The 26,609-nt window shown below is 49.6% G+C and overlaps 6 protein-coding genes across 6 annotated transcripts; 5 read left to right on the top strand and 1 right to left on the bottom strand.

Annotated features, from left to right (window-relative positions):
* Positions 1-1,737: 1,737 nt before the first annotated feature.
* ColSpa_08353 (uncharacterized protein) lies at positions 1,738-2,184 on the top strand (the record flags this gene model as incomplete). Its single annotated transcript, XM_049274565.1, has 2 exons — positions 1,738-1,968; positions 2,023-2,184. The coding sequence occupies 2 exons, from the start codon at positions 1,738-1,740 to the stop codon at positions 2,182-2,184; spliced, it is 393 nt and encodes a 130-aa protein (XP_049130522.1).
* Positions 2,185-3,150: 966 nt separating this feature from the next.
* On the top strand, positions 3,151-4,898 carry ColSpa_08352 (FAD-linked oxidoreductase chyH; the record flags this gene model as incomplete). The annotated part of the gene is made up of 5 exons (XM_049274564.1): positions 3,151-3,429; positions 3,545-3,761; positions 3,816-4,207; positions 4,266-4,349; positions 4,605-4,898. The coding sequence occupies 5 exons, from the start codon at positions 3,151-3,153 to the stop codon at positions 4,896-4,898; spliced, it is 1,266 nt and encodes a 421-aa protein (XP_049130521.1).
* A 163-nt stretch (positions 4,899-5,061) lies between these two features.
* ColSpa_08351 (homogentisate 1,2-dioxygenase) lies at positions 5,062-5,985 on the bottom strand (the record flags this gene model as incomplete). Its single annotated transcript, XM_049274563.1, has 1 exon — positions 5,062-5,985. The coding sequence occupies one exon, from the start codon at positions 5,983-5,985 to the stop codon at positions 5,062-5,064; it is 924 nt and encodes a 307-aa protein (XP_049130520.1).
* Positions 5,986-11,165: 5,180 nt separating this feature from the next.
* Positions 11,166-11,665, top strand: ColSpa_08350 (uncharacterized protein; the record flags this gene model as incomplete). The annotated part of the gene is made up of 3 exons (XM_049274562.1): positions 11,166-11,241; positions 11,301-11,488; positions 11,558-11,665. 3 exons carry the CDS (start codon positions 11,166-11,168, stop codon positions 11,663-11,665), a joined length of 372 nt encoding a protein of 123 aa, XP_049130519.1.
* A 1,942-nt stretch (positions 11,666-13,607) lies between these two features.
* ColSpa_08349 (uncharacterized protein) lies at positions 13,608-14,285 on the top strand (the record flags this gene model as incomplete). The annotated part of the gene is made up of 2 exons (XM_049274561.1): positions 13,608-13,631; positions 13,692-14,285. The coding sequence occupies 2 exons, from the start codon at positions 13,608-13,610 to the stop codon at positions 14,283-14,285; spliced, it is 618 nt and encodes a 205-aa protein (XP_049130518.1).
* Positions 14,286-21,700: 7,415 nt separating this feature from the next.
* On the top strand, positions 21,701-23,385 carry ColSpa_08348 (Set1 complex component ash2; the record flags this gene model as incomplete). Its single annotated transcript, XM_049274560.1, has 2 exons — positions 21,701-23,075; positions 23,354-23,385. 2 exons carry the CDS (start codon positions 21,701-21,703, stop codon positions 23,383-23,385), a joined length of 1,407 nt encoding a protein of 468 aa, XP_049130517.1.
* Positions 23,386-26,609: the final 3,224 nt, after the last annotated feature.

The following is a 26,609-nucleotide window of genomic DNA, read 5'->3' as shown; positions in this document are numbered from 1 at the left end:
TTTCCTCTACCAATCAAGCCCCGAACCTCAGGGGTCTCAAACCAAAAACCCAAGAGTCCTGCCCCTGGTCAACACCGAAAAGAGTCTCACGATGTTTCCCCAGTTCAAAACATGTCGCCGTGGGGGCATCCTCTCGACCCTTCTCCTTTTCTCTCTCACTCTCTTCGTCGACCGTACTGTCGCATCATCCTCTCCTGTCGCCAACACTCTCGAAGAGGCAACAACAAACACAACCCTCCAGGACCTAGGCCATCTTTACCTCGTCCCCGAGGCTTCGTGCGTCGGCTACGAGGGCCAGTGGAACTGCTTGTCGGACAAGTTCCAACATTGCGCGGACGGGCAATGGAGCGACGTTCAATCGTGCTCTAATGGTGGTAGTGGGTACGTCGAACAGGAGGAGTCTTTGTGTAGTCCACTTGGGAGGACGGATTTGGTCGAGTTCGAGGGAGAGTGCAGTGCCGCCTGGGCTTGGGGAGGAGGCGGCGGAGGCAGTGGATGGGGCGGAGGGGGAACGAGTTGCAATGGGAATCGCTGCTATTATGGCGCTGGGGACAGGCTGGCTGCTGGGCAGTGGGTGTATGTCTCTGTCGTTGGGGTTGTGCTGATGGGGTTTTGGTGAGAGACATTGATGAATAGACGACGGAGGGGAAGGAGGACCGAAGATGCATATTACCGTTTCTTTCGCGATTTTTCCAGAGATAAGCCTTAGGGTGTTGGCTGATTTTGAACCATCATGCTCATAGGTTGCTTCCAAGAGGCAGCTAGCATTGTTTCTCTCTTTTGTATTGATTTCGGGGTCTGTAAACATTGTATATCAAATCTTTCTGCAACCAACTTTTACTACTGGCATGATGAAGGTCTTTTTAAAAGTAGCAATATGTTCTGCCATTCGTGTCCTTATCAGCTTCCAGAGTGCTTACACCGCAGTCGATGTGAACTGGGGAAAGCCATACAGATATTGTTACACACGAAACGATTTTTGTAGACATTACATGAGCGTGCGACGATAGCCAACAGTGGGTAACAATTACGAGCAGCCTTTAGACGCTAACAGTCAGTCATACATGTACCTCTAAAGGAGACCTGCCTCCTTGGGCTTTGATGAACTTATTGTTCGATGAGTACCATTTCCTGGTGGCATCTGGATGATTGCCTAGCGACTTTGCGGAGAGGCATACTGCATGATGCATTCTCGATGTTCACAAAGAGGTTTTACTGAAGGCCCCGACAAACATCTCAATCCAAAAAGAGACCCTCTGCCTCACTTTTGATGACTAATAAACATTGAATAATTACCGGTTGTGAGATGATGAATACCTATCTCAATCGATTGTCTATCATATGTCCTCTCCCCCCACATAAAGCCACCAAGTCGTCCAAATGCAGGGTCTGGGAAAATTGTCAGCGAACGGCAACTGTGACACATGAAACAAGCTTGCCGGAAATAACAAAATCAATTGAGGCTGACATCAACGCGACAATCTGTGAGAAACGGTCCACACAGATCGCCCTTTACAGGGCAGGCTTGCGCTATTGTGACGTCACCCCTTGGCGCATCATTGATCAGGTTTGGAGCCAATGGCAACGTTTTGGAGGCAATTAAGTGGTTTTCAGAGTATCATCGGCCGTGGTATTTATTTCTTCGCCCAGTTTCCTACCGAAACACTGCAGAGGCTTGGTACAGTTCTCTTTCACATTGAAACACCAACAAGAAGATTCAGTAAATCAACTCGCATAATGGCTTCCAACATCAACACTGCCGCCTTCGACGCGCAGAACGCCAACACCTACCAGAACCCTACAACTACCCAGACAACGACTACCCAACAGACTACGACCACTGGTCAGATTCCGGAGACGCACCATACCCCCAGGGCCGCTGCAAGCACCATCGGTGGCGGTGACGCGCCGACGACGCGCGGTGGGGGTATCGGTCAGCAAATCAAGGGGGCCTTTGCTCAAGGACATGTGAGTCTACCTAATCTCAGAAGGCTAACAAACCATACTGACGATAATGTCAAGGGCGTTGGAGAAGTCATCCGTGGCAAGTTCAATTCGGCAGTGGACACCGCGGCCGGTGACCCGCAGGGTCAGGCGAAGAACAAGAACATCGCCACAGGCGGAGAGAGGGAGTTTGCAACCAAGGATTTCGTGAAGAAGGGGACTCTGGACAAAGCATTGTAAGGTTAAGGAGGATTACTTGAGCGTGTTTGGAATTTAGTAGGACTTGTGTGATACCAACTTAGTACGTAAGGGTATGTGTCTCTTGCTAATCATTTGTCAAGAACTCGTCAAGTGTCATCTTACATTGATTCCGTGACCCATCTGCATACAATTTCTACAGTTACAGTCAAAGCTCAAGCATCCAGTACTACAAGAGTCTTGCTGTTTCTGGCTTGTGGGCTTAACCATTGAAGCGGCTGCTCACAAGCAGGCAGTGTATTATTACCTTGGACTCTAGTAGTGAGCCAAGTTGTGTACGAGTCCCATATACCGCTTGCCCAGCTGCCCCTCCTGCGACATGGTAATATGCCTGGAGTACTCGAGTCCTGATAGCCTGACCTGCTAGGTATCGTTGAGTTTGATATAACCTATGGTCTAGTCTGTTACCCAGAAGATTCTGACATCCTACCATGCAACAAAGGATAGTGAATAGTGATGTCATCACTGACCAAAGTTTTGAAAAGATCGAGCGATTATCTACGGAAATTGTTGAGGATGTACCGCAAAGACCGGTTACTAGGCCTTGCGCTACAGATTTGTGCATCCAAACTTCAGTTAATAAGGGTATTCAAGGAAGGTTCTAAAAGTAGCCCTGATAATTACTAGTCTAGATAACTGATTGCATTTTCGACCTTCACCGCTGTCCATTCCACACATATGCATGTAGTCCAGCTTTGAAAGATTTGATTGATCTACCCCGTCCTTGGCAAAAACCAAGTCTCTTGGCATCCAACGGAATACACCCGCTGCTTTCGGATCTCGTTGCTAAAATCTCACGTCAGCTAGAAGCGACCGTGTCTCTGTATATGCTTCTCTGAACCGCACGTGATGCTAGCAAAGGGCCTCTCACTAGCGTCGTAATCTCATTCCAAAAGCAGAACGAACTACACAGAGTGCAAAATTGAACGGTTCATTCAGGGTAGAATCATGGAGTTCCTTGCTGCCGGCTTGGCTTGGGCAGTGAACAAGATAGCGTCATCCCAGAATGTTCTTAGTCGTCTTGGTCTAGCGTCTTTGGTTGCTCAAAGCACAATCTCGTGGCCAGAGTTCTCGGCAGAAATTTCCCCGCAGTTATCGCCTCGTGCATCGGTAATTCTACAACACGAACCTTTATTCATCAACCACACAAGTAGATGGCGAGACTGGCACTCGCCAGATGTCGGTGTTGTGGTCAAAGTCTTCACTGAGAACGATGTTCAGGCAACAGTAAGAACGAAAGGCCGCTAATTAGCTACTCTCAGCTTTTCAACCTTGAGAGAGATGTGTTTTAGTAAGAGAGTGCATCGAAGGAAATAGACTGACAATTACAACTTGCTTGCAGATCCGAGTGGCGAATGAGTACGGACTCCCCTTTCTTGCCAGATCTGGTGGCCATGGCGCAACAGAATCACTGAGCCAGGCAAATAATGTGATCATAATCGACCTTCGAGAATGGGACACGGTCAACATTGCCGAGGATGGTAAGATTGCAACGATTGGAGGAGGAGCCAGTGTGAAGAAAGTGGTCAACACTCTTTGGGCGGCAGGGAAACAGACAGGTAAATCATGTGAAGCAGTTAACCGTCAATGAATCCGGCACTGATGGAATGTAGTAACCGGTATCTGCGAATGCGTCGGTATATCCGCCCCTGTTCTAGGAGGTGGTCACGGCTGGCTTCAGGGACAGTATGGTCTGGCTTCTGATCAAGTGGTCTCAGCAAAGCTTGTTCTCCCAAACGGCGAAGCTGTAACAGCATCTCTAAATGAAAACTCTGGCCTTTTTTGGGCGTTGCGGGGAGCCGGGCACAATTTCGGAATAGTGACCGAGTGGCAATATCGTGTTCACGATATCAACAACTCGAAGTGGTTTTACGAAATTTTCATCTTTCTTGGTGAGCAGCTCGGGGAGGTGTTCGAGTTAACAAACAAGATGATGAAGACTCAGCCGCCCGAAACGACGCACTGGATCTACTTCGTTAATGTTCCAGAAATTGACCTTGAACGTGTAGGTTTTCAAAATCGCCGTCCATTATGGGTTCTTTTGGCAAGCTGATCATTCACAGCCTGTCATCTGGTACGGTGTCATTTATGACGGCCCTCTTGACACCGCCATGAAATATACGGAGCCTCTTCACAAGATTCATTATGTAAACGTCGAAACTGGCTCAGCGCCCATGCCTGACCTAGCTTCTTTGACTTTTATGGGATCCGAAAGTCTTGGTTGTGCCCAAGGCTTCACTGGCCTTAGATTTCCAATCGGTCTCAAGAGTTACGACTTGCCTGCCGTTCGGAGGGTCTTCGACGATATTGCCGACATGTCGAAGCGCGTTCCTGAGCTTTCAGGATCCTTCTTCCTATTGGAGGGATACTCGACTCAAGGCGTCAAAATAATCGATGAAAAGGCGTCCGCATTTCCACATCGTGATGATAACATTCTGGTCACGCCATATATTATGTACAAACCTAATGCTTCAATCGACGCAGTCGCTCAGGAACACGGCAAGAGACTAAGAAACCACTTGCTCGAGGCTAGTGACGATCCGAAAAGGTTGAGGGCTTATGTGAATTATGCGCATGGTAACGAGCCACTGGAGGCTATGTACGGTTGGGAAGACTGGAGGCTGGAGTTATTGAAGATCACAAAGGCGGAGTGGGACCCTGAAAACCGGATGAGGTTTTATAGCCCCCTGGAATAGAAACCTTTATAATATGGAATGGAGGCCTAGCGATGTTGTCATCTCGGGCAGAAACAAGGTGGCAAATTTAGGATCAGTTGTTTTATTGGTTTTTTACTGTTGACGTTATAGTATTAAATTGAAGATCAGGCTAGCGCACAAACGATCTCTCGTAGTTCAAATTTCAGCTCTTCACGCTATTCTTGATCAATTCGGGATCAATTTCAAACGTTGAGAAGTTGTCCACGAGATCGTCCCACATCTTTGGATCATGCTCATGCTTTTCCTTACTGTTCCAGGCATAATCGGTGATGGTGAGAGCCCGACTGGTTTCGAACATGAAAGCGATAGACCCGAGCGATATTTGCATCACGGGAGGGTCCTCCTTGGATGCCGCGGCAAATTGCTCATAAGCAACACCGTGAGGAACAAACCCGCATTCGAACGAGATGCTTCCCGGCTGGAACTCGTCGGAACGGCCGCCATATTCGCCATAGATCAAACCCATGAGCTCAGAGGCACAGTTTCGGTGGTAGTAGGGTGGTCGATAAGTGTGAGACGCAACATCCCATCTCGGCGAGAAGATTAGGAAATCCGCGAGCGGCGCAGTGGGGTCTCTGGACTTGGCCGTCACGACGCAAAATATCGACGGGTCGATGTGATCAACTGAGATAGAACCCACATTTACGAACTTTGTGAGATCGTATTTCCATGGGACATAGTTACCGTGCCAGGCGACAACATCAAAAGGGCAATGACGTTGTGTGCTGTTGAAAAACTTTCCGCCCAATTTGTAGACAATGTCCCAGAGGTCGTCTTTGGTGACTTCGTACGCTGCGACGGGGTGTAAGAAATCACGAGCATTGGCTAGACCATTGGCTCCCAAAGGACCCAGCTCGGGAAGCTCCCAGTTGGATCCCCAGATCTCCAAAATGTAACCGCGCGTCGGTCCCTCGACTTTAACCTTGAAACGAAGGCCACGCTGAATAACGCAGATCTCCCCTGGTTGCACATAGAGGAAGCCGAACTCAGTTTGGATATCGAGGGCGCCTTGTTGAGGGACAATGAGCCAGTCTCCGTCAGAGTTTGCGAAGGCTTTCTTCGTCATGCTCTTGTTACAAAGATAGACATGAGTGGCAAGCCCCTCTCGAAGTGTAGGATCTCCGGAACCAGCCACAGTCTTTAGTCCCTGGACAAAATCGACATCCTGTCCGTCAGGAATCGGAAAGGGCTTCCAGGCCAGTTGAGTCGGCGAAATATGAACTCGAGGGTTGATGGGGATGAAGGTGGACTCCGTGTCCTTGTTGTCAGGAAGTTCGGTCTATGTAGACAGGTCAGCCAACAGCACTGGGCGACTTCAAGTTTTTGAAAGGCAGCCCACAAATCCTTGATGAGCCACAGCTGGTCGAGACCTGTAAAGCCAAGCCTTCTTATTCGCGTGACGGGGAGCTACAAATGCTGAAGCCGTAACCTGCTCGGCGTACAGTCCATATCTTATGCTTCTCGGACTGTTCTGTCCTCTTGGAATAGTGCCGGCAATAGCTTCAGATTCGAAACTGTTGTTGAAGCCAGGCTGGTAAGTGTACGGATCGTTCGGGCGTGTCGCGAAAGAAGGGACCGTTCCGTTGCTTTGCGTCGCTGCCCAATGGAATGCATTCTGGAAATCCTTTGGAGAAAGATTTTGTGCCGCCATTGTAACCAAAGCTAAGCTAGGAGCGCGAGGAGCGGTTGAGGAAGAGGGGTGACGATGATGATAGTTCACTGGAGCTTACCTGCGCTTTTGTATGAACTGGTGCCCTGTCACTTACGGAAAGCTTCACCCCACATCGAGCTAGAAAAGCCACTCCACATGGTCTTCGAATGGGAAAATCCAAGCGTGTGGAGTTGCCGAGTTGGGGCCGCTCTGACGCAACTTGTCTTGGAGTTCAGCCCGCATTGTTCGTTTCCCTTAGCGCGCGGGGACCGGGCTTTTCAGTCATGACTGACAAAGGCGGAGAAGGGTTGTGTTGCAGTGTGGGCACAGCAATGGAGATGTGGACGATGTTGACCAGACAATGATTTGCCATGAGAATGAAAAAGAAACATTACAAATATATTTTAAAACACTCATGAGAAACAAAAACTTGGTGTGCCATGGTTGTTAACTTGGTTAGGTATCTTTTCCTTACCAAAAAAGAAAGAAAGGCACCTGTCCTCAAAAGCATGCAGCACGGAGTGCCTTCACTAGTTACATCCAAGGTCTTATGGAAATGTGGGCCATTACGGAAGGTTGTCGCCAAACAATATGAATACGTTACTGTAGCTAATCATGAAGTGCGCCAGACCTTCGACATAAACGTTCGAGTATACAATCTTCTGCGCTGACAAGCACTTATGGAGTCCCATTTCCTACCTGGGTACTAGTAGGGTCGTCTATTCTCAAACAAAAAAAGACTCTCCGGTTGTGATACAATAGTGCAACGACAGACCAAGAAAATTTGTTTGCTTTTCCGCAACTTCGATGATGGGATTGTAGATCTTGGCATCTACTTGCTGGCATATTTGCTACACAGACAAACCGATCATCCCTTTAAAGAGCAATGTGGGCGGACTAACGGCATGGGCTCAAGGCGACTGCTCCAGAGACAAGAGCTCTAGGAAGTTTTCTGTAGCAGCCGTTAGACATACTATGAGAAGCTGGGTGCCACGGGTGTGGTTAGGAGATCTGGTGCAGGGCCTCAGTGGTTTTCTCCAGCAGTTCTTTTGAACCCGAATTTTGTAAGCTCTCAGAGTGGTGAACAAGATAAAGGCAGAGGTCGGCCTCCATAATTTTTGGGCAGGTAGTTCTCATTACACAACGTCAGACATGATCGGGAAATTTTTCATTATTCTTTTGGAAGATACAATTGGATAATCACCACATTGACAAGAGAACTGTCATCGCTTTCCTGCAAAACGCACGTCATTCTCACCAGGATAAATAGACTAGTCTAGAAATGTTTAATCCATCGCAGTGGTTAGCTTATCTTGAGAAGGCAGGTGTACATGCTGCTCCAAATGACTCTAAAGTTCGAGAAACTTTGATTTCGGTAACAGCAGGCGCATTTGCCTTAGCCTACATCTTGCAGAGAACATCTTCGTCGCTTGGCTAAGATTTTTTGGGCGTTCAAGATAAGGTTCCCCATGACAGATAGATGCCAGTCTATCTATCGGAAGAGGCATACGAACCAGGGATCAGTACCTCGCGGCCCTTCAAGGCTCGGTTCGTCCCGCATAACCGTAGACGGGCTGAGGTTCTGAGCACAAAGGGCCTCAGAAGTGGGGGGGGATGGACCCTACATGTATCTGGGAAGCGTTAGGGTTAACCCAAAGTTCATGGTGATCGCATAACAAGCCTTGAGGCAAGTAGAACTATCTGGTTCCATCCTTTGACTCATTTGTGGTTCTGTCCAAAGCTACTACTTTGACAAAACCCACGCATTTAGATGGATAAGACATGCGTCAAGACCAATGATGGTCAATGTTCTTTTATTTTCAGTTTTCGTCACTCAATTTCAGCGCCGGTTCATCCATGCTCAAGCGCCATGAACCCCACAAATATTTCTCCAGTGCTTGTATCAACGGCAGTTAATAATGACTCAGTGATCACTGGCTGCGGTAGTGCGGCCCGCCTGCAGTGTCCGCGTCCGTCCGTCTTGGCGCGGAGATGATCCTTAGCGGTAATACAGCGTGTTGAATTTTCCCCAAGACCCGATTCGTCTTTCCCACCGCTAGTCATCCGTAATCCGTTCAACTATCCAACCGAATCGGTGCAGACCCAAGTTAACAAACGTGACCATCCCCATTCTCATCTGATTGCGTCGAACCTTAGCCTCATGACTTCAGGAACATCCCTGCCCACCCAAGCAACAGGGCAACTTTTGTTACCTACCGATTCAAGTCCGGGCAGAAAGCGTGCTCGTCGTGCCATCCGGCCGTACAAATGCGCACATTGTTCAAAAGTCTTCAAGCGCAGCGAGCACTGCATTCGCCACGAGAGAAGCCACACCAACGAGAAGCCATACTCATGTCAGTACTGCTTGAAGAGGTATTCCAGAAAGTAAGTTTTCCACGCAGTCAACTAGTTGCGTTTGCCTTGCTCATGTTCTATAGGGATCTTGTGACGAGGCATGAGCGAACTCTGCATGCGGAACAAAATGGGAAAGCAATCGCGAACCAGTCAGAAGACGATGCATCATCGATTGCATCGGCAAGCGACAGAGAAACGCTCCCCAAGCGCCATCGCCAAACATGCCGCGCGCCTTCAGGCCAACCACCATCAAAAGAGGCCCAAAGTCGAGACTCCTGTACATCAACTCTGGTTTCAAACACCATTGTGGTCGCAACACAACATGAAGGCGCCACACATAATTCACGGCTTTATCGGCAGCACAAAGGGACAGCTTCAGTGCCTCTTTGTCAACACACTACGTCAACTACAATAACCAGTGGTGAACTCGCGTCACCTTTCAATGCAGATTCCGACAATTGTTCAAGTCACATCCACAGCCATGAAGCTGCCCCAATCATCGGGCCCAACAATGGTCAGCCAAGTGAAAGGATTGGCCACAGCGATAGCCACAGCAGCTCGTGGTATTCGCCAACCCTTACAGAAAATGTTCTGAACTTTGGGTCTCTGGACTCTCTATTTGCTGATTCAACCTCTCAGTCCTTCTTGATGATGTCTGGAGATTCGTGCGAATTCAATCAGGATCTGGGTCTCGTGGAAACTCCTACCTGGCTTGGAATTCAATCTCATCAAGATGATGGATCTAGGATCACGAATGACTCAGTAGGAATGTCTCACGATCAACCACTTTCAATGCAGAATACTTCTCGTACGATGACACGGGATCTGGCGGTGGCAGGCGTTGAACCAGTGTCTCGAGGCTTGTCGGAGCGAAATCTTCCATGTCTGCTCGAATCCAGTCGGCCTTCAAAACCGAACTTCGTCATGAACAAGCAAATGCATGATACGATTTGCAGAGATATCAACAGGCGTCTCACTGGGCCCGACGCATCAAAAGACATCCCATCCTTGAAAATGTGCCAGTCTTTTCTTTCTAGCTACTTGGATTGTCACCACTGCCACTTCCCAATAATTCATTTGCAAACTCTTTCACAGGGAGATATTCCCGGGCCTTTGGTCCTCGCAATGTGCAGTATCGGGGCTTTATATCGGCTAAACCGCAGCCGAGCACGGCGTCTCTGGGACTTGTGTGTCAGATTGATAGAACCAGTAGGTTGCGGTAGTTCTTTTCCCTATATCTTGAGACTAACCCACCAGTCAGATTCTGACGAGAGACTGCCCCCTTTGGGTAGTTCAAACCAAATTTCTGTTGGGTTTCTTTGCTACCTTCAGCGGTGATAAAGACCTAGCAATTCAGTCTATAGGTGAATCCAACTTCAACACCTTAGTAAGTAATTGCCGTTTGTAGCATTGACAGGAGAATATGTTTAACCTAATGTGCCTTCATTTAGGTATATGCAAATGGACGAAGTCAAGTCACTTACGACGATATTGGCTTGCTTCACTTTACTTGGGCAGAATGGGCACGGCGTGAATCTTGGAAAAGACTACTCGGCGGCATCTACGTCATGAATGTGGTCAATATGATTACATACGGCATTAACCCAATCTTCGATGCAAACAAAGACCTGGAAATCGAACAATTTCATGACGAGGGCCTCTGGAATGCTTCCTCAGAAACTGAATGGCAAGAACTTCGATCGAGCTACAGCAAGAGCGGCTTGAGAACCACGAAAGAGATTCTCGAAGACGTCCTCTCTGAAAACTCGGACAAAGCGAGGTTCGAATCGTATTTCATCTCACCCTTCTCCGCCCTTGTCCTCATGCATGCTGTGCTTGTGCACACTTGGCAGCTCTCCCAAATTTCACGTACTTCCAAGTCATTCTGCTTTTCATCGAAAGGGGCCCAATCTGCCTTGGGAAATTCGGTTTTGGCTACCGCTCTAGGTTCTCTGGATAGATGCCATGAGCTCTTGAACCAGACGAGGAAGAGGCAATTGGAAGAGACTGACGATAATGATATAGCATCACTGTCTTTCAGCTCATTGCCGATACTCAGAGCCGCATATATCCGACTCTTCGATACAACATCAGGCTTTGATCGTCTTACTTTACTTGCTGATGATCCAAAAGAAATCGACAATGCAGTCACCAGATTCGCCAATATGAGACTTCAGAGAGACGAAAACCTTCTTTGGGCGGTCGAAAGAGCACTGGAAGGCTTCCAAGTACCAGTCAGAATGGGACATTTGTTGGTCCGCAAAACGGCTGCTTTTCGATGGAGTATAGAACATGCTGTCGCCGGTTGGGATAATGGTATGATGTCTAGAAAAGTTTATAACGCGTTAAATAAGTTGCCGAACTAACTTTGATAGTTCTCTTCACTACCAAGTGGGTCCACTCTGTTGAGATTGATGCCATGAAAGGTACAGACCTAAGCGCTGAAGAACTTGAAGTTCTGGGAAAGATGAAAATTGTCCTTGAAGACGCGGACTATGATCCGGGCCAGGGCAAGTCTATCGCCGCTGGGCTGGCAAGGACGTGTAGTCTGGTCTTACAAGACGTAAGTGAAGTTAACACCAAAATGCTTTCAATCTTTCTTAGGGCACGTAGCTAATCACGGATCGATCAGACATGGGTATGGGGTATCACCGTTCGCATGGGTGACATCCTAGAACGATTGGCTATGGTCTATGAGCGCGTTAATGAGGACAATCGGCTACCTCAGCCGCAGTATTAGATTCGCTCCGAGAGGTGACGATAAGATGTACTACCTATCAATAATCTCGAAAAGCAAATGCTACGGTAGCAATGTTACATAGCATTGCTCCATCATAACGGTAGTCCTCTGGTGTCCGCAGGAACGATTAGACTACGCCCTGTCCACCCTACAGGCAACAACACCAGGCAGACAGTTCGGAGATCATTTCATCGAGAAATAATGACGATTAAATGTTAGAATCATGCCAATGTATTTAAGTATTGCTCCGTCCCCAGCGCGATGGTGTCCGCGCTACTCGTGCCTGTGCCAATCCATTAAAAGTACCTGGGCGCCGCTACACTAACGCAACTAAAGGGGGTTGCAGTTTGTTGTACACACCGATTGGGCGATGACCTCTAATAATTACTGCGGGAAGATGCAAATTGAAACCTCTCGCATCAACCCGTCTTTCTCGGCATACATCCGTTTTGAGGTACATTGCCCTGAAGCTGACAGTCTCGCGGTGTGGCGCAATGACATAGCGTGGGGTAACTAACTTCCGGCAACTTTGTCGGGAGTTCAGGGAAGCTCGGCAGTTCGTTTAGCGCGAAACAGGGTGAAAACCCCGGGGCTTACCAGGCTCAACTTCCCCTCATTCAAGTCTGTATGGAACTTTCATCTTGAGAAGAGTCATCTCGACCATCAATGGAAGACTTCCCTTAGCCCTGAAACATTATTGCAAAGCGTTCAACTACTGCGATTGTCCTGGCTTTCAAGCTGAGGGCTGTCTGCCGCATTCTGGTTGCTCCTAGATCAGCTATTGTGTGAGCTCGAAATGGCTTCAACGCTGCAGCAATTTGACCATCCCGTTATTGGAACAGTCGAGGGAAGCACGTCGGACGGTGTGGTCCAATTCTTAGGTGTCAAATACGCAACCTTGAACCACTGGTTTGACAACGCGAAGCTTGTTCAATATGAAAACAGTGGCTTGAATGCCACGCGTTACGGGTGAGCGATTCTTTCCCTACGGTATCATTCATCGAACCATAACCTAACGGTGTCACCAGCCCGCAAGTAATCTCGGATCCAGCGGGAGTCAGTAACGAGCACATAATCATTCAAAAAGCTATCTCAGTGGGCGAGTTTCCGGGGATATCAAGTACTGAATGTCTCAACTTGAACTTGACAGTCCCTATTGAAGCACAAATTTCTCAACCATTGCCTGTATTGGTCTTCATTCATGGTGGGGGTTTCGTTACTGGCTCAAACTGGTGGCCGCAATATGACATGAAGCGCATCGTCCAGTTATCCAGGAAGCGAGGCAAGCCCATAATTGCCATCAATATCAGGTGCGACAAATATCTTCTTGACCCTAGATCCGTTACATTAGTTGGCTGAATGATTCTGTCAAAGTTATCGACTGGGTGCTCCTGGCTTTCTGACCTCGGAAGAGCTTCAAAAGGAAGGTTTTGAAAGCAACCAGGGCCATCACGATCAGAGGATCGCGCTCAAGTGGGTTAAAGAGTACATCGCTGGATTCGGTGGAGATCCTCAGCAAGTAACAGTGGTCGGTGAAAGTGCCGGCGGCGGTAAGTCCTTGATCAAGAGACTGCAAGACCAGCTGTTTGCGGAGATCTCCGCTAACTAAGTCAGTATCAACAACCCGTTTACTTTACTCGAATGAGGCACTCGTATCCCGAATCGTAGTTTTGGGTGGCTCTCCCCATTACTTGGACCGCTTGACTCGGCAATTGCCGAGCGCTCTTATCTTGCTGTGCTCAAAGCTTTGAGGCTTGAAGACCTAGCTTCAAGCGAACGTATCAAGGCTTTGTCGGATGCGTCTCAAGACCTTCTTTTAAAACTTGAAGAGGCCGGACCCTTCCTTCCAATCATAGACAAAGATACAGTTCCCTTTGCGCCGACTTTCGAAACGACCAGAGCCGGAAAGTTAGTTCCCAAATCGACATCTTGTCAAGCCATCATGGTCGGATACGCGCCATTAGATGTGAGTTTTGTTACCCTGGTCAATAGTTCAGTGAGATTCTCGGCTAAGATCAACAAATAGGCGAGTATTTTCGGCTTCACGGGTCTTTTACAGCGTAAAGAACACATTGCTGTCCGGTTCATTAAGTCCATCAGCTCGTCGCTATCGCAACACCCCAGTGTCGCCACCCGCATTCTCGAAGCCTACGGGATTACCGAGGCGGCCAGCGACGACGACGCTTTTATTAAGATTCTACAATTTGCATCTGATGTTAGTTTCCGCGCCCCAGCAGAGTCATTTGCAAAAGGCTTCCACGGCGACTCCTATTTGTTAGAACTTGCCGAGGGCAACCCGTGGGATGGCCCTTTCAAAGGCCATAGTACCCATGTTTTGGACGTCGCACTCCTTTTCCAAAATTATAACGAGCATCTTGATGAAAAACAGAGACAAATTGCCGAATCGTTTGCCGTTGATGTGATCAACTTTGTTCATGGCCAAGCTCCATGGAAGCGGTTTCAGGATGGCGCTGGGCGGATGGTTTATGAAAATGGGACGAGAATGTACAAGCAAGCTGGGGTGAACTCGGAAAAGTACGAATCTCTTCTTGAGTTAGGCGAAGAGATTGGGTTGGATGCTTTACTTAAGGTGTGGCAGAATTTTCTGTTCCCTCAGTAAGCCGCCATTTACAATGCTGCACAAAGCATATGATTGGTTGAGTCTTCCAAAAACCGATTATATGCCACATGCCTCTTTAGCTGGTGTGGTAGATATGCTCGTTGTGCTGTTGAAGAAGGAAGATTGGGAAAAGAAGAAGTTGGCTAGCTGCGAAGTCTCTCGTTCATCCTTAGCATTTGATTTGCGAAGTATTTAGGACATCGTCCGAGGGAATCTTGGTCTCACAACTGATGTCACATTACACGTATCTAATCATCCCAAGAACTATCTCGTTCATCAAGGAGACTTTATCATTGCACGATTGCTGAGTCTATTTTCGTTATTGGGAACATGCGACGCAAGCCTGACTGGGGATGACAGAAAGCGTGCGGGGTCAACGATAGAACTCATTGCATAGGAAACATTACTCATCGCAGGTTCTCCACCTCGCACCTTGGTCTTTCGTCCGGTGTGCGACTCCTTCGAAATCAAGGCTTGAACCACGGTCAAGGCAACCATAACCCGGGAGGTTTCCGGCGTCTATTCCTCAGTTGGAACAATGCCGACCTACGCTTACGAAAGCGATTCTCTGCGCTCGACGCTACTTGGCGTTGAGCTTGGGCACGTTGTCCAGTTCCGGGGAATTCCGTACGGCGAGATTCCATTACGATTCGCAAAACCCGGGCCAATGAGGGCTTTGCCGCTGGAGTTTGATTGTACTAGCTTTGGGTATGGTTTCTCCTTGGCTCTGCCGTGTACTGCGTTGCATTGGCAAAGGCTGACTGGCTCTTTGACCATGTAGACCTCGGTGCCCGCAAGTGCACAACGATGTTAGGCATCTCTTGCGTATTCCCAGCGAATACAAGCTGCCGGTAGAGCCAGAGGATGAGTTAAAATGTCTCAACCTAGACGTCACGACATCCAAATCGCATTTGTCGCTGAAGGGCGAACAATTGCCTGTGTTGGTCTGGATACATGGTATAAATGTCTGCGTGCGATGCGTTTGAGTAGTACTAACACAGACATCTCAGGTGGCTCACAAGCGGTGACTTTTGGAAGCGCCGCTTCTGGACTTTGTGGTATGAAACTCAGCCCAACTTCCCTTCCTCCTTTATCCTTGACATAATATATGACAAAAATGGCGCGCATCTTAGCGTGTTGATTGACTGGAGTCTTCTCAGATGCGACAAATCTGGTAGAGTACACCACAAAACAGGGCAGACCTATTATCGTCGTGACAATCCAGTATAGACTTAACATCTTTGCATTTGGAGACGGGAATAGTTCAAAGAATCTAGCCCTGCAAGATCAAGCTTTAGCTTTGAGCTGGGTCCGAAGTCATGTATCCAGTTTCGGAGGCAATCCGGTACTTCATCATACTGCAATCTGGTCAGAAGACTCCTACTAACTTCTGCTCTTAGGGAAATATTACTCTTGCGGGAGAAAGCGCTGGAGCGGTGTATTGCCATGCGCACCTGGCAGCTGGTGCCCATATTAGGGGAGCCATACTCTCCTCTGGCTCTTTGTACCTTTCTCCTCCTCTATCGGAGGAAAAAGCTCATAGTTTACGTCAAACCTTACGTAGACACCTTCATGCACTAGGTGATTTTGAGCTTAGTACTGCTCCCGTGGGCATGGTGGTGAAGGCTCTAGAATCATCAAACATACAATCATGGTTTCTAGAAACGGATCCCGCACTTGATGGTTGGCAGGCCAAAATAGGGGTAGCGGAGAGGTTGATGATAGGCGATGTGCAGAACGAGGTTTGAGACCTTCAATCTTCCCGAGACTGACTGACACTGACCTTAGTAATTAGGCTGTGATCTGGAGAGCAGCCGTATGGGCAATGGATACCTCCGCTATTGTCAACGCGTTCAACCTAGCCGGCGAACATCAGGAAGCACTGAAGAGGCTTTACAACATCTATCCCGACAGACCCTCATCTTGCAGAATTGGGGCTTTAGATTTTATCAATGACTACAAATTTCTTCTTCCAGCGGAGAACATTGCTCGGCTGTTTCGAGCAGCAGGTAGGCCGGCGTATCGCTATCTCGTTGACGAGCCGAATCCTTGGCAGCCATCAAATGGCGCCCATCACGCGGTCGATTTACTTTTTCTTTTTGGTGGGTTCGACCTATCTATTTCTCCCACCGCCGAAAAGATTGGAGAACACATGCGTAGGGCGTTCATCGCGTTTCTCCATACTCAAGAGCCTTGGAATTCCAGTTGCCATGCAGCCTTCGGGCCTTACGGGACGTTTCAAGAGCTTGACAACGTCGGCGTTGGCAGTCGAAGAAGGATGAAGGCGGCGGAGTTCCTGAGGGGCGTCTCTTCTGAAGTCCTGGAGAAGGTCCTGTTTGCTCTAGCTGCTGGCAGAATAAGCTTGTCTAACTGAGAGTTGACAAAGCCACACCATGGACTAGTCTCGATACATAAAAATTCGGGTTAGGACTGCCAATTTGATTTTTTTTTCTAGATGTCCACTACTGCTGTCACCACGCAAGATCGGGGACATCTGACTCGTTCAACCACATTTGAGGCTATGTTGCACCTGTCAATGCTAAAGCACCCTAATGTACCGTAGTCACAATTATGTGCTAGTCTCTGTGTAACAATTCAGCTCGCGGTGCCACCTCCTCCACAAGGGTCCATCGATTCATCTAACGATGACATGGTTTACCTCGTTGGTCTTCTTGACAGAATATTCACATCACTTTAGGTTTAGACAAACATAGGTGTGTCTAAAATACGTCGTCAGGCAGACAAGGTGTGGGCCGCTGGGTGCCTGACAAGAGTTCAACGAGGCGACCTAATGGGGAGTGAGAAGTACTCCATGTGAGGGACATTGTATGTTACATCACTGGTGATGGGTGGTGGGGTTTACGGGTGTTTGTGGAGGCTAAACCGAAAAACGGTCATCCTTGATGTGCCATCATCAGAGGAAAAGCCGGCGATGGGAGGGGGGAAACGGCGCTCTTGGGAACTTGGATACAACATGGAATGAGAAAATGACATACCGAATACTGCACGTTCCAGGGGGGATTGGGGTGGGGGGGGTTATATTTTTCCCATTTTGAATTTCCTCTTTGCTAATGTGTACTCCATTTGACTGACCATCATTAAGCTCATTTCGGTCTCGTGAGTTTTGACATCAAAGCATGGTTCTTTCAAATTGTGCCTTGGTTAATCTCTTCCAGCAATCCCATATCGACTCAATTCTGAACTGTCTTTGACAGTGTAGCTAGTCATGTTCCCAGGGCTGAAAAGCGTAAACACATTGACCAGTCTGTTCTTCGTCAAACTTTGGCTGGGTACGGTGCCTAGGTTCTCGTGGTCGGGGCAGGCCCTGCAAATGGACTGCTGCGGCTGCTGCTTGCTAAGGACACCATTCCCGTTACGACAATGGAGCAGACATTCAGGTTAGATATAAAAACCCGAGGGTCACGCACCGCACTCCCTCAGCCACGAGGGTTTCCAAATTGAGCTGGGATACTCAGGGATGTACGGCAACGCGGATTCCTTCCCGAAGAAATCACCTCGCGCAAGCCGGATGAAACCTACATCATCGGCCTTAAAACCCATATTTCACGGGGATTATTCACATCTTATGGTTGCACTACCCATATGTAACCTGACTCGGTTGATCTACGATCAATCTAAAGATCTGCCAATGATAAGGTACCTGTGTCATCATCGGGTGACAAGCATCGATCCGGAGAACAAAGTTTGACTAGACACGGAGAACAGGACAATAGGTAGGAAGAGATTATAGCTATCCGCCGACTGCACTGTTAAATACAATGGTGCTAACAGCATCGTCCGACGGTCGCTGTTTGGGACTTCGTCCCACTATATAAAATGGGACGAGCGGATGGTGACTATCAACGGAGGTTTTGCCCTCTTTTGGATCGTTGTCAATGACCTGCGGGATCAATGAGAGTACTTTAGGTTTGCTCCGATTCCAATCACTAGGACTATTCGGACTCGAACTTCATGCTAGATTCCCGAGAAGCGGTGCACAGCGGCCCAGGTCTCTACGGTCGGGTTGTGGCGTATCACGTATGTTGACGCCACCGGCTTAACAGATGAAGTGATCATCGGTCGGCAGCCCAAGAAATCTTAGACCTCATTGCCTGAAAATCCTAAGTCCAAGGAGTATAAGCTCACTAGTATCAGCCCATGTAAGGTCCGCCAGCGTTTAGCCGAGAGGATAGTTGCCCATCGGATGTTGCTTGCCGCAGACGCAGCACGTCTTCGTAACCCCTTGTGCGTGCCACTTTACGGTAATCTCCGTGGTCCCTACCGCAGAGGCTGACGATCGTCATGATAGCGGAGTTCTCGGCCTCACCGAAGGCATAATCAACATTGATGGTATCTTTGAAGACATATTCCAAGTCTATGGCAAAGTACTTTGTCAGAAGTATCAAGAGTCTATCAACCCGATCTCTAGCGCCAATTTTCGGCGCACCTTTGCCGTCCAACCTGATAAGGTATTGACTCCCGAAAGTATTCTAAAGCTGTGCAATAGAGCTGGATCGGATCTAGAAATGTTGAAATAAGTGACCAGGTTGAGTTTGGATGATAGGCCCCTCTGTTGTGCATCCATTCACTGGGGTTCCGTTAGGCTCGCCAGAGTCTCCTACCAGAGTACCCAAGCACTGAGCTGACTTTACAAGATATTACACTCCTGGAGATGGCGTAGAAAGTTGTGTCTAAAGGGCTTAGTTGATATCAAAAGGACCTACAATTGATCGATTCAATGGTGATCCGAGCCGGTGGATCCCAGGGGTGAGTTGACATTACCAGAATAGGCTAAAATGCCCATGACTCCTGGTGTTGTCCAATCCTGGACAATGCATGAACCACCAGACAGGACCAGCCGAATGGTAGCTCATGCCACATCGTTGGTCAGCCCTGTGCGCTAGACAACTAAAGATGAATTGCCGATAAGTGAGTTTTTGGGAACGTATCAGACATACCCCAACGGGACACGACGACAGGCTCGTCCGAGCACATGTGTCTCGCAACCCATTCAGGGAGGAGAGAAAAGTTTGACAGAAAGAACGCCGAAACACGGGCCTTATAGTGGCCGGCTTGCTTGCTCTACGACAGCTCGCAACAGTGCCCTTCTCAGGGAACACCAGACAACGTAACAAGCGCGTAAGCTAAGCGCAAAACCTGTCAGCAGCATAAGAAGTGCAAAATAGGTTCGGCGGCGCTCAATCTCATAGTACGTCGGTTTCGCGACACCATCCCTGAAGGTTTTCACTTAACTTGATACGACTTGGGCAAGAAGTAGCAAAGTTGTCGAACGATTCCGCGGCAAGTAGGGAACTAGCTCTTGTTTGGTAATATCTCCGTTCGGCAGGTCTATGTTCAATGGTGAAAATCTATTGGAATCGCACCTCGGAGCGGTACGATAGAGCGTAAGGTTTTTCTGTATTTACACCTAAACTTCGTCTCCAACGACCAAAAGTAATATTATCAGTGGACCTACTTGCTCGGTAAGACTGTAGTTCAGAATGGGGTTGTCAAGGTCGAGCCCAAAGTCCTGAGATACTTGCCTCCCAAAAGAGGCATGTGAAACTACAGCTGTCCAAAAAAGGGAATAAGGCCAGGGGCTACAAACGTCGGGGGCGAGGAGAGCCAGGGGCGGCTCAACTGGTAATAATAGGGTTCAGAAGCTCGCCCCAAAAGGGCGTTTGACGGCAACATGAATGGTCGCCGGCAAATCTCTCGGCTCCATTGCTTTGATACTTGGGCTAAGAGACCGGTTCTCGGCCAGAATGCCACAACAATAGTACAGTCGAACAGCAGCCCTAACAAGATATTTGTGGCTGGGCTCAGACTTGCTGTTTCCAGGCAACCTTACTGGGTCGAGGATGACGTCGGCTAGCCGACGCCACGTAAACTCTATTTGTATGACGCTTTTCTCTTGGACGTTCCAAGTGCTGTGCCCGCTGCAGTTGTCTAGCGCCCAATTACTTCCGTCTGAGAGAAGTCTGAGGCGACAACCAAGCGGGTCAGTTCGTTCGAAACACAGCAGCCCTGACATACAGCGAAGCCAAGTTGCGAAGACTCTCAAGAACGACAGCCTGCTTCTGCCGGGCTTGCAAAACACGTAAAGGAAACCCTTTCCGTCAAGCCGGTTTTCAAATGTGGCTGTGACGGCGTTGCAGCTAACAGGGGAACACACAGTCAAAAACTGGATGATGCAGAGGCGGACCGTTCTGCCCAGTCCCACCCCCTTCCACCTCAGAAATTCTGCCCACGCAGCAAAATGGTAATATCTGCCCGTCGACGATCCCTGCTGGACCAAGTTAGGTCGGCGTTTGATGGGCTAGACTCTGGGCGTCGTGCTCCTCGCTCGCTCGGCCGATGCCACTCGCACCACGCCCACCGGGCCACGGTAGGCACTCAGCCATAATAGACACCCAGAGACTAAGACAAGCTCGGCTTACCTTGCTTTTGGCCTGTCGACCCCACCTCCAGAACAAGACCAGCAGGAAGGTGGACCCTGAATATCTCTCGCTACTATCCTGTTCACTTCTCCGCCATTAAAACAGTGCCTGCCTCCCACACTCGACGGTTGAAAGTTGATGCCTGGTGCCGCTTGCCTACCCGAAAGCAGGCCCAGCCATGATATCCAGTAACCAAGCCTTTGACTACGAAAGAGACAAGCTCTGGTCCGTCTCTGTTTAGGCCGTCTCTTTCACACATTTCCCCCTCCGTCAGCACCGTTGTCAATCGTCCTAGTTTCCCGTGGAAAACTGTTCTGACATGCCATCATAGGCAAGTTGGGTTTTGCGGTGCGAAACGACTTATTTTTATTTCTTTTACCCGTTGGCTGTCTTTCTCAACTCGTTTTGACCGCTAAGAACGAACCATGGCATCCCCTGAACAGCAGTTGGACACTCTACGAGAAGGCCTGAGCCGCGTGATTCTAGATCAGCTTGCGGAAACATTGCGGGATTATTCGTCAGGCAATCTGGTGAACCCGGTGCTTCGATTTGAAGCTTTTATCCAGGATGGCGAGCCTGGAACCCCGGGGCATTCACCCCGCTCTCCTGTTGTTTCGGTAAGTCTGCGACTTCTTGTTACTGTTAAGGGCCGAACCACGTTGGTGCCGACGGGTATGCTCAGCCCTGCCTGCGGACTCTATTGCACTGTAGCACATCAGAATATCTCGATTACTACGCCAACAAAAAATGTTGAATTTGCATCGTTTGATTGTTGCTGGGCTTTTCGTGTTGCTTTTGTCAAATTTGGAGCATGGCGGTTGGTCACGAAACGTTGTCGACTAACCACCAAAAACACAGAAAATGGTAGACTTGTCCGGCATTATATCACAAAGCGCAACAAATAGCCCGAACGCGAGTAGTCTTGGAAGGGAAAATGTCGAAAACACGACGCCTCCTACCATCAGCCCAGACATGATGGACGAAGGCCCGACAAGCAGCAGCCGGTCTATGTCGCTTGTGCAAGCACATCGGGCGCCTTCACAGGGACCGCAACTGTCACTGGAGTCTGAACCAGCTCGCTCAGCCTCGCATCGAAGAGGAACGGGGGCTTTGCGACCAGTCAGGGGAGCTGGGCGAGTACTCGAAGAAGAACCGGAAAGCCAGCGGCGCATGCAAGTCACGAACAATTTGCCTAAGCGCACAAAGACTCTTGCATCAGAGACTGTGTTTGTTCCGCAGCAATCATCTATTGAGAAGTTTGTCGTCAGCGTCTGGGAGCAGATCCACGGCGGCATTAGTCTAGATCCTCAAAGTCTCCTCGAACAATGGCAACTGACCGCCACAGCTGCAACAGCAACCATCAACAACGCAGGCAAGATCCACGTTCCCGAGCAGCTTGAGCTCGGTCTGCTTCAGGCGCCGACGACAGACGGCACGATGGCCGAAATCGACATGGAGGGAACCTTCAACCGCAGCAACATCTTCTGTCGGAAGGTTACGCAGGCAAGCCGCGCATGCCGCTCGATCGAGGTCATTGTCCAAGCGCGATGGATCGAGCACTTTGATTCGTATGTCGAGCTACTCGCCATCACAAATCCGGGCATGTCCCCGACCAAACGCCGCAAGGCGGCGCTAATCGAGGCGTGCAACGACTTTGGGTGGTCCGAGAAAGAGCTGCGGAACAAGATGGCCATCTGGCGCGGTTACAAGGAGATCAAGGACGCCGGCGGTTGGGCCGCGTTAGTCTTCGCCGGCATGGGCCTCTACCGCTTCTGCAAATACCGGGTTGGCTTCAACACGGACAGTATGCAGCGGCTCCGATGCCTGCGGCCACGAATCGAGGTCGCCGCCGACACTCTCCATCCCACATGGCGGCAGTTGCTTATCATCGTCGGAGAGGCAGCCCAACGACGCTTCTGCGGACACCCGCACGATTGGGTTGTTCGACAGGACGGGTCGGACCCAGTGCCGCTTCGGTCGACATATCTCGAATACGATCCCTATTTTAGTTTCGAACAACTAGAACACTCCGTCATGGACATGAGCGCGTGGGGAACCGACGACCCCCGATGGGTGCCGCCCATGAATACGGTGGCTTGTGTCCAAGGGAAGCACACATGCCACTCGTGCGGACAGGAGCAGTCCGAAGACCCCAAGATCAACTCCTGCTATTGTTTTCCGACGCTATTCGGATCCGGCGGCCGAAGCCCGTGCCCGGTGCAGGTGTTCCGAACGCCAGATGGGCGCAACAACGGACTAATGGCGCTCTGCCCCTTCGAGCGCGGAGCAGCAATAGGAGAGTTTGTTGGCTTGATCACCAAGGACCTGCAGAACATGGACGTCATGGACAGTTCGACGGGGGTTCGGGCTTACCAGATCTGGCAGGGCCGACAAGGCAACTTCACCAGGTTTGTCAACCACAGCTGCAAATCCAACGCGCAGTTTCAGCAGTTTGTATGGATGAGCACGCAGCGCATTATTTTGGTGAGCAAAGGCATCGAGGCCGGACATGAGATCACGGTGGACTATTCTGGGAGCTACTGGCGCGGTTTGGACAAAGACTGTCTCTGCGGGGAGTCTTGTTGCCGATACAGAAATGCGCCACGATGAGTAATGACGAATACTTAGGCGAGGAGGACCCGTCTAGCCACGCGGAGTAGGGTGGGCAAAGAGGCCAGGAGGCACAAAGAAGAAAGACAAAAACATCACAAATACCGACGTTTTACGTTTTTAAGATTAGTCTTCGAGGCGAGTAGGACGTGTACATGAAGGTGAACAGACGCTTCATTTTGGGTAGTTGATCGCAAGTCTTTCCTGGTTCCTGGCCGTTCGTGTCAAGATCGTCTGAAATAAGCCGTCTCTTTCGGTGAAATTTGCCAATTTTCCCCTTTCCCGAGGGCGTCAAGTGAGTTTCTTGGAGGGGTGGGAACGAGGTTGCGAGGGTTAGTCCAGCCTCAGCAGCCTACTCCGTTGACTGAAAACTTTGCGGGCCATACAACGCCTACCAGCCAGTTGTCCGTGTCAGTTTGTCTGCGGTGCTCGTGTCAGTTTAGCGGGTTCCAGATCTCGCCAACGCCTTGCGCTAAAGCGGCTAAACGTGCCCCTCCCCCTTTCGAGTTGCAACGCACGAACTACGTTAGCTTGGGCCGCCATCCCACAACCTGTCTTACCCTTCAGAGCCTTTCGACCGATTTTTATAGTTCTCCAGAATGCGCCAAAGAAACGACAGAGTGGCCCTTTCTTTCCCTGTCGTCCGGGTTATCCCGAGTCGTGAGATCAGTTCAGGGCGATCTAGCAGTGGCCGGCGTCACAGAATGGCTCAGGGCCCGAAAGCCCTGTCTCCCAGCTCGTGAAGAAACAATGGAAAGCAGGAGATGCGTATGGTGTGCATTTTCATCCAGTCCTGCCAGGCCGATGATAAGTTTCAGTAACCGACTACGAAAGCGACAGAATTTGACGTAATAAAGAGTCCACCATGTTGAGGCGAACGTTCCTAAGTTGGCAATGTTTCCCACCGTGTAATCTCCCCTTTGGGGTTGCCGTCAGGATTAAGAGCATTCAACCGAGAACCTTAGCCATCTGTGGGCTTGAGCGATAGTGGGATGGGTGTGGGACATACAACACTCGGGTTGCGTCGCCGTGACTCGGTGTTCTTGCAGTGCCCTTTGCTGTTCTCGCCGGCGCGATGTTTGTCCTCTAGAGTTCGACGGATCGCCGGAACGATCAAGATGGAAGGTGGTTTCGTGTCTGGCCATTGCCGCCGCTAGCGGACTGTGCTCTTCTTCATTGGCGTGTTGCGATCTCATTGTCGTTCTCATCTTAATGCTCAGGGGGGGTGCCGATCAGGGATGCTAATGAGCCCCTCGTAGAGCCTAGAATAACGAAAAGCCATTTGCACAGCCGAGGAAGCCGACAGTCCCCCGCAAACTTCCTCAAAAGATTAGAGCCCGTGGCCTGCAAGAATGGAAGAGATGTATGCATCTTGGGCCTCCTCCCGCTTCTTCGAGACCGTGTCTCTAGACCGACAGTTCGTCTGGCGCCGCGCCAGCGCTCTGATCCGATCCATCCCGTGCTTGACACATCGGCATGTCGTCTTAGGAATTTCCACCGTAAGCACGCAAAGGCAAGTCGGCACTATTAATGCTACCTAGTCCTAACTGAGAATCGAAATGTCATGAGGTCCTGCGACGGCCTCGTCTCACACTACTGCAGGGCGAACCGGGCAGTAGCTTTGCAACGACACCCTCGCGGGCAGCTCTAACCGGACCCATTTTGCTTCCCGACTTGGCTTGACCGTGTTGCGGCAGCCTCGTTGTGCTCGGCAGTGTCGTCCCATTGTTCACAGTCACTCCAAACCTGACACCTCCCTGACATGCTTCGATGTCGAGAAGACGGAGTTGTCTGGGTTCAACCTCCTTTCCGCTTTGACTGATTAGCCCCAAACGGATCGTAAAGGCTCTTTCGCCTTCACCTTTTCAGATGTCCTAATGAAGTTTTTATGAGTGCCGAATACGGAGCAAAACTGCAAGCTGTGACTTTTGCGCAGACCTCTTAGGAGCTACTTATTATGGTGGTGTTGAGAATCCCGACTACGAACATTTGCGGAGACGCCGTCGGGCACTAACAGCCACGGAAAGGTTCTTCATCTAGCCAAAACCCCCTTGCTGGCCATGCCAGCATTTTCTTAACCCTCGTCTCTCGATGCTGTGACATTATCTGAGCATTCACTGTTTCTTCTTTACATATAGCATAGCTCTATATTCCTTTTGCCAGACTCTTTGTCCATGATTGCTCATATGGGCGCATAGTTGGGCGCCTGAGCTATTTACCTTGTCAACCCTGCCTATTGACCTAACTGCTGGGTTGCAGCAGACCTCAATTCTCACTGGCGACTATGCACTGGCCATCACCAAGGTGTGGCATGGGCCAAACGAAACTTCTGCAATTATCGACCAAGCGAGAGATCGAAGTATGGCCTCTTCCCATGGACTTTGCCCGGTTCCAGCAGCTGGGTTGGCGATAGCCGAGATACTGGCCCAAATCAAGCCAACTGGGAACTAACAGTTTGGATGTGGACGTGTTAGTAATAGCACACCCCCCGGCAAAACATAACAAAGTATAGCAAGAGGCCAAGCGGCTTGCCCTCTTTCCCAGTAATGTTTTTGTTTATCAGCATAGAAACAGCACACTGAAATAGGTACGCTATCGGTCTCGTCTCAGCAACACATGATTTCCCCAACATCTAACAGAGACGCAGTTTTCCATAGACAAGACTAGGTCGAATTAATAAACGTGTTTTCCATCGATCATGATCTTTAGAGAAAAAACGCACGCAAGACTGACGACTGCACCGCGCGGCAATGGGAGAGCAGCACAACTGCTGTTCCTTCCTTGCCTCAGTTCTAGTCTCAGAAAGCCCAAACTCTTGACCGACAAATTTTTGGCCTCTGGAGCCTTCTTTAGTGACTTCACGGTCTGACTCGGCGGCAGACGCGCTCGACAAAGCCGTCTTGCTTCCCTCTGACACCAGCAAGGACAGGCAAGAGTTGATAAAAGTTCTTGTCAACGAATCATAGAACGCGAAAGCCACTGAAACTCAAAAGGTTAATAGAAATGCGACACTGTCGCCGACTGGAAAGGCAAAGATGCTCTGGGTTGTCGGATCAACCGCAACAGGAGCACTGCAGCGGCAAGTTGCACTCTAGATTCCAGTTTGGAAAAAAGCCCTGGCAGACTGGAAGCATTTTCTAACAGATTTCAGGAGCAGTTTTTTCTCGATGACCTACAACGGTTAATAAGGAACAATAAGGAACCCCGAGACAATCTGCGCAGCCTTGTCGACTTTGAGGTGTTAAGGAAACGAAGACTTTTGGAGGTGACAGCA

The sequence above is a fragment of the Colletotrichum spaethianum genome (assembly GCF_022836535.1).
Source record: "Colletotrichum spaethianum MAFF 239500 DNA, contig22, whole genome shotgun sequence".
Classification (NCBI taxonomy): Eukaryota; Fungi; Ascomycota; class Sordariomycetes; order Glomerellales; family Glomerellaceae; genus Colletotrichum; species Colletotrichum spaethianum.
Note: the sequence above shows the minus strand (reverse complement) of the source record. Positions and strands in the feature narration are given on the sequence as shown.